At 37.6% G+C, this 13,367-nt stretch overlaps 1 protein-coding gene across 1 annotated transcript in view; it reads right to left on the reverse strand.

Annotated features, from left to right (window-relative positions):
- Nucleotides 1-8,844, reverse strand: part of LOC118633032 (UDP-glucuronosyltransferase 2A3-like) — a 61,795-nt gene extending 52,951 nt beyond the window's left edge. The window contains exons 1-2 of the mRNA XM_036266449.1: nt 8,732-8,844; nt 3,820-4,588 (exon numbers count right to left, since the gene is read on the reverse strand). Coding sequence (XP_036122342.1) covers nt 3,820-4,537 — 718 coding nt within the window. The 5' untranslated portion in view covers nt 4,538-4,588; nt 8,732-8,844. The remainder of the gene's footprint in view (nt 1-3,819; nt 4,589-8,731) is intronic.
- Between the last annotated feature and the right edge of the window lie 4,523 nt (nt 8,845-13,367).

Raw genomic sequence — 13,367 nt, forward strand, 5'->3', positions numbered from 1 at the left:
GGTTGAGTGTTGACCCATGCACCAGGAGGTCGCCAGTTCGATTCCTGGTCAGGGCACATGCCCAGGTTGTGGGCCAAATCCCTAGTGGTGGCCAGTTGATGTTCTCTCTCATCAGTACTTTTATCTCTCCCTCCCTCTCCCTTCCTCTGTCTCTAAAAGTTAATAATGGAAAAAAAAATTTTTTAAAGTAGGTATAAACAGTGGAACTACATAAAACTAAAAAAGCATCAGCACAGCAAAGGAAACCATCAACAAATGAAAAGGCAACCTACTATATGGAAGAAAATATTTGCCGATAAGGTGTTAATGTGTAAAATATATATAAATTCATACAACTCATTAGCACAAACAAACCTGATTAAAAATGGGCAGAAGATTTTCTAAGGAAGACATACTAATGGCTAACAGGTACATGAAAAGTTGCTCAACATCACTAATCATAAGGGAAGCACAGGTTAAAACCACAATGAAATATCACCTCACACCTGTTATCAAAAAGACAAGAGATAACAAGTGTTGGTGAGGATGTGGAGAAAAGGAAGCCCTCATGCACTATTGGTGGGAATATATATTGGCACAGCTTTTTTGGAAAACAGTACAGTCACGTACCACTTAAAGACCAGTATTAAGTTCTGAAAATGCATCATTGGGCAATTTTGTGGTTATGCAGACATTGCACTTAAACAAACATAGATGATAAGGTCTACTGCACACCTCGGCTACATGCTATAGCCTATTGCTCCGAGGGTACAAGCCTGTACAGCATGTTACTGTACTGAATACTGTAGGTAATCCTAAAATAATGGTAAATATTTGTGTATCTAAACATAGAAAAGGTACAGTGAAAACACAGTATGAAAGATAAAAAAATAATACCCTGGTGTCAGGCACTTACAATGAGTGGCGCTTGCAGGAATGGAAGCTGCTCTGGGTGAGTCAGCGAATGAGCGGTTCCTGAGTGTGAGGGTCTGGGATATGGCTGTACACTACTGTAAATTTTAAACACTGTGCTTTGGCTACACTAAGTTTGTAAAACAACATGAGATTATATCAAGCACAGAAAAACGTGATGCAATCAAGCCACGCAGTAAACACAGGAGTGTGAGGTTGCTGCTGGTATAACACGGTACACTGTTTTACAGCAAACTGTTTTAATAGGTAGAAAGGGTACACTCTAAAATAATCATGAAAAGTATACTTGTGCAACTATATAAACCAGTTAACAGTTTATTATTAAATATCATGAACTATACTTCATTTTATGTGCTATACTTTTATGTGACTTTTGGCACGGTAGGTTTGTTTGCACCAGTGTTACCACAAGCACAAGAGTGATGCGTTGTACAACAGTGCTGTAGATAATGGACCACCTGTATGAGGGATAGTAAGTAGTAGATACTTGCTCTCATTATGAGGGGATAGAAATTTTCAGCTCCATTATAATTTTATGAGACCACCCTCATATATGTGGTTCATTGTTGGTCAAAACATTATTATGCACTGAATGACTTTAAAGAAATTACTCAAAATATTAAAAACAGAATTATAGAATGATCCGTCAATTCCACGTTCATAGCAGTATTATTTACAATAGCCAAGACATAAAAAACCTAACTGTTCATCGATGGATGAATAATAATGCAAATATGGTTGGTATATACAATGAAATAATATTCAGCCATAAAAAAAGGAAATCCTGTCACTTGCAACAACATGGATGGAACTTGAGGGCATTGTGCTAAAAGATATAATTCAGAGAAAGACAATACCATATGATTTCATTTATATTTGGAATCTTAAAAAAAGAAGAAAGAAACATAGAAAAAAACCAAACTCATAGATACAGAGAACAGGTATTTGCCAGAGGTGGGAGTAGGGGGCGAACAAAATGAGTGAAGGGAGTCAAAATGTACAAACTTCCAGTTGTAAAATAAATAAGTCACAGGAATATAATGTACAGCATGGTTACTACAGTTAACAATATTGTGTTGTGTACTTGAAAGTTGCTAAAAGAGTAAATCTTAAAATTTCTCATCATAAGAAAAAACCCTGTACCTATGTGTGGTGATGGATGTTAACTAGACTTATTGTGATCATTTTGCAATATGTACAAATATCAAATCATTAATATGTTTTATGCCAATTATAAAAGAAATAATTTAATCTCTTTCTCGCCCCTTATAACACTTACCAATTAGCCATCAGTTTATATTAATTTTACCTGCTAAACAACTAACACTAATTGAACAGTTTTTATCTTCTAGACACTATTCTAAAATGTTCTTATGTGTTAACTAATGTAGTCCGTTCAGTAGTAGCCCTGTTTGAGATGGGATAAGTAAGTGTAGGTACAAAGAAACTTAATTACTTTTTATGATCACACATGTAAGCAGAAATTATTTTTCAAGAACCTGCTCTACTGTATGTGTTACTCTGTATTCCCATCTGCATTATTTTTCTAGTTCATAAGCTACTTCTCTAATATATGCTTTTACCACATCTTTCCTGGAACAACACAGTAGCCTACAGTCTAACCTTTGTCTACTTTAGGTCCACATCTGTCCATGTGTTTTATATAAGGTGAAGTCTAATCATAATACATCTCTTTAAACTGTTTCCAGTTACTTGTTAGATATGAATCAAGATGCATAGCATGACATATAAGATGCTTTGAAAATATTTAATTTATTCATTCTTGCAATATTGACATCTTCAGAGTTCTTTCTCATACCTCCCCACCTTATACTTTGACCTTCCTAAATACTGAGTCGTCAGTAATACCCACCACACATGTGCTATTTCTAGGCTCCACAACATTGGGTACACTGTTTCTTTCCCTACACTTAGTTTTCAAAAAAATTCAAAAATATATATTTTTTAATTTCTTTGTGTATCACCTCAACTCTGAAATTTTTCAGAATAGTATGTTGTCCTGTCATATACGGCCTATTTCCATTATACCATTTCTGTTTTTTATACATATTTTCATTACCCACATCATTTATATTGTAAATATTCCCTTTCATGTCTAAATTTTTAGTTTTTGAATTTCTTGAAGCCAGGAATTTCATCTTAGTCTTTGTTGTACCCTCCCTATCCAAGGAAGTGTCTAGTAAACAGTGAGAAAATATGAGCAATGATCAGAGATTATTGACTAACATGGGTGTTTTTAAATACACATACACAGACACGAATGTGAATATTAATATTGGGCTCATAGAAAACTTAAACTCTTTCAACTTCCCACACACACCACTGAAGTTTCTGGGCAATTTGTATTTTCAATGCAATATGTAAATGAGAATCAAGTCCTAATTTTATTTATTTGTTTGTTTGTTTGTTTAAATCCTCACCCAAGGATATTTTTCTATTGCTTTTCAGACAGAATGGGAAGAAGAGAGAGCGAGAGAGAGACATCAATTGGTTGCCTCCTGCACAACCCCAACCAGGGCTGGGGACCAAATTGTGACTGAGGTACGTGCCCTTAACCAGAATCAAACCCGCAACCCTTTGATCCTCAGGCTGACACTCCAACTGCTGAGCCAAACCAGCCAGGGAGAGAATCAAGCCCCGATTTTAAACTAAGGTATTTTTTATGTTAGGCATAAAAAATGCATTTGGTATCTTCAAGTCCATAAAATTAGAAAACAACACAGTATGGTTCCAAAGCATATTGTATTTTATGTTCTTTCCTACTATCAAATTATAATAATACTAATCAATATAGAGAATTGAAAAGAAATAGTCATAGGAAACAAAAAGAGGTCATAAAAAGCTCTGTTTGTTTAACTTCAAATAATACAAAAAAATGCTACATACCCAAAGCTTTACTATAGTAGGAATCCCATGAATTCCAAAGAGTATCAAACATGTAGTCCTGTAGATGGTAGGAGATGAAATTTCTTATTCTGTCAGTAAAAGACATCTGGTCGGTGAGTTCTGATAAAACAGCAGGAACATAGGAAGGAGGGTATGGTGTCTTCCCACAGTGTTTTTCAACCGTCGATGCTGGAGAAAACCTCAAGGAGTACATAAATGGAATTCCAAGTTTTAAAGCTACTATATCACCACAAGGAAACACGGGATCTGATACCAGGACCTCAAATTTGCTTTTCTTCAGCTTTTCCATCAGCTTTTGGTTTTTGAGAACACCATCACAGATTTCCCTACACAGCATGTGGAAATCCTTGAGGACTCTGCCGATCTCCTGATAGAATCTCCAAATGGTGGAAGGAGATGGTCTATTTCCCATCCATGCCAGAATGAAGTTCCTGATCACTTGTTCCACTCTTTCTTTTCCAAAGGGTACCTTATATATCTCAAATGTCAGAGATGGGTTAGAGGTGGGCTCGATGTAAAGTGCACCAGAAGCAACTAGGACAGTCACATTATGCTGTTTTTTAATCAGCTCATCTATAATAATCTTAATATTTAGCCAATGACTACCTTCCATTGGCCAAATCAGAACATTTCCACCAAGAGTGATTCCCAGGAGACTTATCTGGAGAGATAACAGCAGAATGGTTTTTCCAAACATGATGTGGCTTGAGGTTGAAGATTTGATGAGCTATGACACAAAGGATTTTCTCTGTGTTTCAAACAAAAGGGAAAGACAAATTATTTTTTAGTTTGATTCAAACCAATGATATACTTAAGAGCTTTCTCTCTATCAAATGATATTTGTCATGGTGGCTTCATATTTTGTGATCATTACAAGTCCAGGGGTAACATGTGTTGTATCTGTCAACCTGTTGCTGTATCTTCAGTTGTTATTCTTTTTCTTAAACTTGATCCTTCAACCCTTTCTTTGCAGCTCATAATTGATAAATTCTTACTATTAGATTGCTGGAAGCCAGTGTCTATCTGACCTCCACACTCAGGCCTGGAACTGAAGCTTCAGATGTGATCCAAAATGTAAAGATGCAAATTCTACAGTTAGCTTAGAACATAGAGATGCTTATTCCATAGGTTTTTAAATATTTAATATGTTTTATATAATGTCATTAGCAAAAATAATTATTATAGTTACTAATTATTAATAGATAAAATTATTACAGAAAGAATACTTAAAATGTGAAGTGCAAACATTGTAAGTGTAATCTTTATTACTACTTTATCTTAATAAATTAGAGAAAAAAATTGCAAGTAAATAAATAAACTGAGTAGTAGTATATGTGCAGGCGATAATTTGTAATGTTACTAGCGAATAGGAGCTCTTTGAAAGAATTGCTAAGTCAAGCATGCTTCTATGGAAAGTGCTGCTCTAAAAGCTAGCTAGCCTGTGTGAATAACAACTACTTTACATCTAGACTCAGCCTGTCACAATTGCTAGCATTTGTTAACTGCTCACTATGTGTCATTGTGCAATGTGTTGTACATATGTTGATATCATTTACTTTGTGCTAAAAAAAAGATCCCATAAAGTAGATATGGTAATCATTAAAGAAGGAAACATCGGTCAAAGAAGCTGAGTAACTTGCCAAGTTCATAGAGCAAAATCATAAAGGAACCGATAGCAGCTGCCTTAAGGTCCTTTGGCTCTCAAGCCTATCGTATTGAGACAATTGATACAATGGGAGCCATTTCAAAACAGAACCACCATCCCCAGCACAGCTTGCTCCTTGAACATTTGGATGTTTGGACTGAGCAAAATAACCTTTGGACTGAGCCAAACCAACATTGTCTTAAAAAGAATTGTTTGTGAAGTTAACAGGAAAGCAGACCTCCTCACCACAAGGACTGATGATTTTGGACATTCTTAATCAATAACATGTGTAGTTAAAAGAGTAACTTAGCTTGTTAGCATCAATAGAAATCCCCTTCTTCTATTCATGTAATTTTCTCTCTTCCCTTTCTCATAAAAACCTTTTTCTTCACCCACTGCAATTGGGACATAATTTGGTTTTTTTCCTGAATTTACACCAATGGATTGCAGTCTGTTTTGATCTCAAATAAATGCTTGTTGTCTCTCACTTTGGCTTTTTATTTTTAAGTTAGCAGCATTAAGCACCAGACAGAGTGCCTCATCAGAGTGTATCATGTCATGTTTTAAACTATAAGGCAAGTCTTCATTAGAGACTGGTATTTGATACTCATCTTGGAGTTTAAAGTATTAAAAACAAAACAACAGGCTCCAAATGGAGTCACTTATGCTAACACCCATGTCACCAACCCAAGTTGTTACCTAACTTCATTATAGTTTCAATTTCTCCCCAGAATGGAATCTTAAACCAGTACTCAGAAATTGCCTAGTTAACACTTGCGAGATAGTGTGACCATAGACCCCTACCCTCCAGAGGTGGGAACTGTCCAGCCCACAGGCCATGTAAGGCCTCCGAAACCGATACCAGCTAACATCACCATCCCCAGCACAGCTTGCTCCTTGAACATTTGGAATGTTTGGACTGAGCCGGGGAAGGGTTACACCTCACCAAGATAGCCTGACCAAATATAGCAGGCTAATTTTTAAGTTGATAATTTTGTATGGCCCGAGAATGATGTTATAAATATCCAAATGGTCCTCGGTGGAAAAATGTTCCTCACTCCTGCAAGGTGACTTTCCACAGACAGTCTGGTTTCTGTTAGTGTAACTTCCTTGTCCTGCTCCCTTCTGCCTGTAAGTCTTTCATTTTGTGCAGCTTCTCCGAGCTCCTATCTGCTGGATGGAATGCTGCCCGAATCATGAAGTGTTGAATAAAGTCAGTAACATCTTTAAAATTTACTTAGCTAACTTTTTTTTTTTAACAGAAGTATCTGGACATGAGCGATAAACAGTGTATACAAAGGAAACTTTGTACAACTATGCTACATCATAAACTATGTTACATCATAAACAAATTGTTTGATTTTTTAAAAAAAATATCGCAGTAATATTGACTTTGAGAAAAACACCTTTTGAGAAAAAACACCACTTTGCTTTTCTCAGTTACTGCCTAGACATTTTACAGTATGACAACCCTACTTACATTCAGACAATGGACATTTAGATAAGGACCTGAGTTTGAGAAGCCCATCATAAGTTCCACCTCACTTTTCACAGAGCACCTTTTAAAAGGACCACCCAGCCCGGCCAGTAGGGCACAGTGAATAAGGCACCCTCCCATGGACTGAGAGGTCCCAGTTTCATTCCCTGTCAGGGCACATGTCCGAGTTGTGGGCTCCATCCCCACTACGGGGTGGGCAGGAGGCAGCCAATTGCTGTTTCTCTCTCACATTGATGTTTCTATTTCTCCCTTCCCTCTCTCTAAAAAATCAATAAAAACATATTTTAATAAATTAAATAAAATAACCACTTAGAGTTAAGCCTGGGAAAAGTTAGTCACCTCCACCCCAACCACCTTTTAAGTAGTGGGTGTTTGCTACCCTGCTCTCGATCTCCTGCGGGCCTGTGATCTGGGGCTGGAGTCGGCCCTGCCCCGGCTCAGCTGCGCCCTTCGCTTCTGGGATCTGTGAGTAATAAATCTATGACTCTATTTCTAGTGTATGGGTTTATTAAAACTGCACTTCCAGTGCAGATGACCCAGTCAGTGGACTTCATGTCCCCAAAGTGAAAGCTTGGATACTGAAGGTGCTGCCTGCCACCGCTGTGTGGGTGGCTTGTGTCCCCTCACTCAGCAGGCATAACTGCAAATTCTAATTCAGTACACCAGCTCCAGCTGCCAACACAGTAACGTGACCAGTGTTAAGAGATTTCTCAAACTGCTGAGGTAAATTTTAGGTTTTAGATTTGATTGGTTTCCTGAACTTAAAAAATTAAAATAAAGAAATCATAAAATTAAATGAAGAAGTTAATGAGCATAAAGTTTTAAAAAGGTGATGAACAAAAGGCTTTTCCAAAATGAAGGGCCAAACTTGTGATTTTAATTATTCTGATCTTAAGATCACTGAAAAACTAATCTGTTTCTGGACATTTTTAAGAAACTATACACAACACTAAGACACACGTATTTGTGACATCAGGTGTGTTCAAAGAAAAATGATGATATTTAAAAAGAAGCTAGTATATACAAATATTTTTATCATAGATAATAGTAAAAAATCTAATTAATTGCACAAAAAGGCAGTAAGCATAGTACTTATTAATACCACAATTGGTTATTGATGCTACAACAGTATTTTCCTGAGAAACTTTAAATTTCCTATTTTTAAAAAATACATTTGATTTTGCATAAAACTTATTTTATATATAAAACATATAAATTTAAAATATATAAATATAATCCATTGCACAATATTAAGAAAATAAAATACCCACAAAAGATGCCATCTTGATACTTATACTCGCACTGTTTTGAAGAGCATTGTTGTCACTTGTAAGAACATTTTTGCCTTCACTGTGCATTAATATAAATCTTATTTGCTATTTAATGTGTGCCTAATGAAGAAACAAATGATCTCTCCACTGGTAGGAAGTAGAGGCAATAGAAAAACTTTTAAAGAGGCCAATGATCTCACGCTTAGGCAAAACTTTCAATTTACTCCTCTATAATACACTTCCCTCAATATCTGTACAGTTATTCTGGAGTGTATCTCCTGGGAGGAAAAATCCCTCAAATTATTTAAAAATAGAACTAAAAACGTTTCAAAGAGAAGGATAAAACAACCCAAAGTTAACCCACAACCTTGTAATGGTTGATTTGTTTTTAGAAAAAAATATAAAGTAAATTCAAAGGTTTATTACACAGCGCTTTTACATAGCTTAAATGCTCATATATTGCTTTAAATTTCTTACCTGATGTTTCCAGCTGGATCTTTAATAAGAATCATTTGCCACTAGGTAGCTGAACTTAAATAACCCCCAGTTGGGTGAGTGTGGTATGATGAGAAATATGATCTTAAAATGAGAAAAGATTAAACAGATTGGTTTACTCTTAGCATTCCTCATGCATTACATTATTAACCAGATGACCATTTGTTAAAGGTGTATCCTTCCACTGCTTTCCTGGCAAGTATTCGCACTGGATATTGCCTTTGCTGCCATGGTCTCCACTGCTCCACCAACCAAGAATGTCAGCTATATCTAAAATAATGACTGGTGGTTATTAATAATCTTGGGTATTATCAAGTATGAAAATTAATATCTCTTAAACTCACAACATAAAATTATTATTATTGGTTATAAAAAGAAATTTTAAGAAATTGAAGTGTCTTTTTTTTTCTGAGTCCTATAATGAGAGTTAGTTATATTAATTCAAATGTAGAAACTATAGCAAAGCTGAATTGCTCTGAATAATGAAGAAATATCTCTGAAATATCCTGGTGGTTTTATTTATTTATTTATTTAAAAAGGTACTAACTTAGAATGTTAAATATGTGTTTTACAGCTTTATACTTTCATTATGCCACATCCCTGTGAATGATAATTATCATTATGTTTCTTTATCCAACTGTTTTAAAGGAAGTTAAAAGAAATAAAGTTAGTATGTCTTTCACCATAGAGTTCCAAAACTGTTATTTTTACTGATAACTAAGTACTAGAATAGAACATGACCATTTATTTTATTTAGTGGTAAACAAATGTGGCAATAATTTCATACAGATTTTAAGTAAGGGTTAGTCCCTTAAAGATGCACTTTTTGTGGCGGTAATGGAGAGAAAAGGAAGGGAAACATAAGAATCAGCACATTGATCTTCAATTCAAGTCTGCTTACACTGGATACACCTAACTACAAATATTCTTGATCAGATAAAAGAAAATCAGCACCTGTTTTATTGAATGATTCCTCCGTTTTTGAATTGCTGATATAATTTACCTATCAGCTAAATGAAATGAGTCTTCAAGGAAATATTTCAGGAAAAGCCCTCAGATAAGAACTTTTTCAGGGACTTTTTACATTGAGTAATAAATCTTTCATATACACACCTGGATGAAAGCATGGGTGATAACTGATTTCTTTGATATCTTCATTTTTCACAAAATATTTATTAGCTCATACTCTATTGTCTTTTCTCCAATTCTGATTACAAAAAGCACTGAAATCAACAACTATTTTCTGCCAAAAGCCAATGTGTATGTGGTTGTTAGTATGTGTGTGTTTGATTTATATTATTCCTATAAATTATGTTATAATGTTTCTAAGTACTGAACTCATTCAACATATGTATATCTGTTTTAACCACCAGAGTTTTCTTTGATAACTGATTTAAAAATGCTTTCAGGGGGTGCCCAGCGGTGTGGCTCAGTGGTTGAGCATCGACCCATGCACCAAGAGGTCACCAGTTTGATTCCCAGTCAGGGCATATGCCCAGGTTGTGGGCCAAATCCCCAGTGAGAGGCATGCAGGAGGAAACCAATCGATGTTCTCTCTCATTGATGTTTCTATCTCTCTCTCCTTCTCCCTCCCTTTCTCTCTAAAATTGATAAAGAAAATATGGGGACTCTATTCATAGTTATTCAGAAATAAATAAATAAAATACAATAAAAATGCTTTCAGGGGAATTCAAGATGGTGGCGGAATAGGTAGAAGTTATATTTTCCAAGGTCAAAACCAGAATTACAACTAAGTTATAGAAAAATCAAACTGAATAATAAACTAAAGGCTAAACGGTAGAGGACTTACATCTAAGAATTTACAGAAGAAACCAGATCAGGACTGGTAGGAAGGGCAGAGATGCTAAAAGGGTTGGCCCTACACCCACTTGTGGTGGCTGAGAATCTGGGGGGACATTTCAAATGCAAAGATCCCTCCTGAGTAGCATGGGATCTCAACCCCATGCTGGGCTCTCAAGTCTGGAGCACTGGAGCCAAAATGAGGAGCATAGATAACATCTGGTTGTGAAAATCAGTGGAGATTCTGTTCACCAGAGAGAGACAGGGGTCTGCTAGAAACCAGGTGCCCTCTAAAAGAGCCAGCACAGTCCTGGCCAGTTTGGTTCATCGGTTAGAGCGTCAGCCAATGAGTCAATTCCATTCAAGGACATGTATCTGGGTTGCAGTTCAGTCCCCAGCCCTTGTCAGTGTCATGTGGGAGGCAACCAATTGATGTGTCTCTCTCAGTTGATGTCTCTGTCTCTCTGTCTGTCTTCCTCTCCACTTTATCTGAAGATAAAATGGAAAAATCCTCAGGTGAGGATTAAAAGAGCCAGTGCACAAAATCTTTTTCGCAGCCACTCACCCTGGAGTCCACCAGAGGTAGCATGGCTCAGAGTGTACTAAAATTCTGTGAAGGGAGACTTGGTTGTGTGGCTCCAGCAAGAGAGCTGAAGGGACAGCTGCCAGGGTCCCTGTGCTGAGTCTCTCTCACACACATCTATTCCATACGGCATCAACCTGAAGGAATGCAGTAGCTTCACCCTCCTGACTCCCCGTTGCCCTGCCTAGCCAAGATCATGCACTGTTGGGGAGTATGCTGCCTGAGCCCACAGTATAGACTTTCTTGAAAGGCTCTTGAGGGTGAATGCAGAGAGGTCAAAGACTGAGTTGTATGGCTCTGGGGCATGACCATTTCACCTCCACTCACTGCCAGAGCAGCAGCAACCCATTGTCTGCACCATAGCAGCGCTGTCTCACCACAGGAGAAACACTAGGTCCACTCTCCTGATTCCTGGTGACCTCACCCTGCTAAGCTTGCACTCTGTGATACTGTCAGCTAGCAGTGGCCAGCCTGGGCCTGCAGTGCAAAATTTTTCGGAAGACGCTTGAGCAGATCTGTGCAGACTCTGGGAGAGACAAAGTTATATGCACAATCAATGCCACCATTCTTATGCAGTGCCCTCCCTTCACACGGCCAAATCTTGGTCTGTTTTGGACTAACGAACACTGCTGGCCTCACCTTGATGACCCCTGAGACCCAGTCCCACCACAGAGGTCTGTGGGCACCCAGCTGGTGGCAGCTGGCCTTGGTGTGCCCTGAGACTACTGATGAATGTCCTCAGACTCAGCACTGGCACTGAGGTGGGATCTATATCAGTCTGGTGAACACCATTCACCCCTACATGGTAATTCATTGAGAATATACTTCACTTAACTCATGTACCACCAGAGACTTTTTCAGGGCTGGATCCTAACAGTTAGCCAGAGCAGGAGGAGATGGATCTCTGGTGCCTTAGGTCTTTTGCTGGCCTGCCCCCTGGCTCTGTTCTGGTGGAAACTGGCCTCAGTGTTCAGCTTGGCTACTCCCATGCACACTCTTGCCCAATAGAGGTACCTACAAACTGTGGATCGTTTAGTAATTCCAAACAGGTAGCCCAGGGCAAAACACAGGCAGTGCCTGATATTAACTCGCACTGGAGTCCCTCACAAGTTGCCCCAGAACCAACACAACTGGTGGCAGGATTTAGATCATATCAGAGCATAACTCAATTAAGTCTACAAGCTGCACACAAAAAAAGTAGATCTCAGCAGGCACTAGATCCTGCTGTAGTGAATTATACTTTCTGGGGTCAGCCTCTGCACACCAACTCATACTGTGTGGTTAGAGTTGATTCTCATAGTCAGCTAACCAGAGGGGCAACCTTACCCATGGGTGGGCCAACAGCAATCAAGATAAAACTAGAACAAAAGAGTTTACATAACCCACACAAGAAATTTCTGGAGCACCTAGCTCAGGTGATCAGGGAGATGCATCACCGAGGCCCACACGACACTTGCTATATAAAACCAACATACCAAGACTGAAAGGCATAGCATATCTACCTAGTACACAGAAACAAATACAGAGAGGCAGACATAACAGAGAGACAAAGAAAAATTCCACAAATGAAAGAACAGGAGAAATCCCCCCAAGATCAACTAAATAAAATGAAGGCAAGCAAGCGACCAGATGCAGAGTTCAAAAATAGTTATAAGGATGCTCAAGAAAATTAATAGAAGGATGGATTAACTCGTGAGAACTTAAACACAGAGGAAGTAAACATAAAAAGGACATAAAATATATAAAAGAGAACCATTCAGAAATGAAGACTATAATAAAACTGAAATAAAAAATACACTAGAAGGAATCAATAGCAAGCTAGATGAAGCAGAGAATCCAGTTAGTGATTTTGAAGCCAGGATAGTAGAAAACACTGAATCAAAGCAGCAAAAATAAAAAATAATTTTAAAAAATGAAGATAGTCTAAGAACATTTGGGACAATATGAAACAACAACATTCACATCTTAGGGGTATCAGGATGAGAATAGAGAGAGCAAGAATGGAGAAACTATTTGAAAAAGTAATGACAGAACATTTTACTAACCTGGTAAAGAAAAAAGGCACACAAATCCAGGAATAGCAAAGAGTCCTAAACAGGATGAACCCAAGGAGGCCCACATCAAGACACATAATCAAAATTCCAAAGGTTAAAAATTAAGAAAGAATCTTAAAAGGAGTGAGAGAAAGATACCTACCTACAATGGAGTTCCCATAAGGCTGTCAGCTGATTTCTC

Source organism: Molossus molossus, unplaced genomic scaffold (assembly GCF_014108415.1).
Source record: "Molossus molossus isolate mMolMol1 unplaced genomic scaffold, mMolMol1.p scaffold_m16_p_1, whole genome shotgun sequence".
Lineage (NCBI taxonomy): Eukaryota > Metazoa > Chordata > Mammalia > Chiroptera > Molossidae > Molossus > Molossus molossus.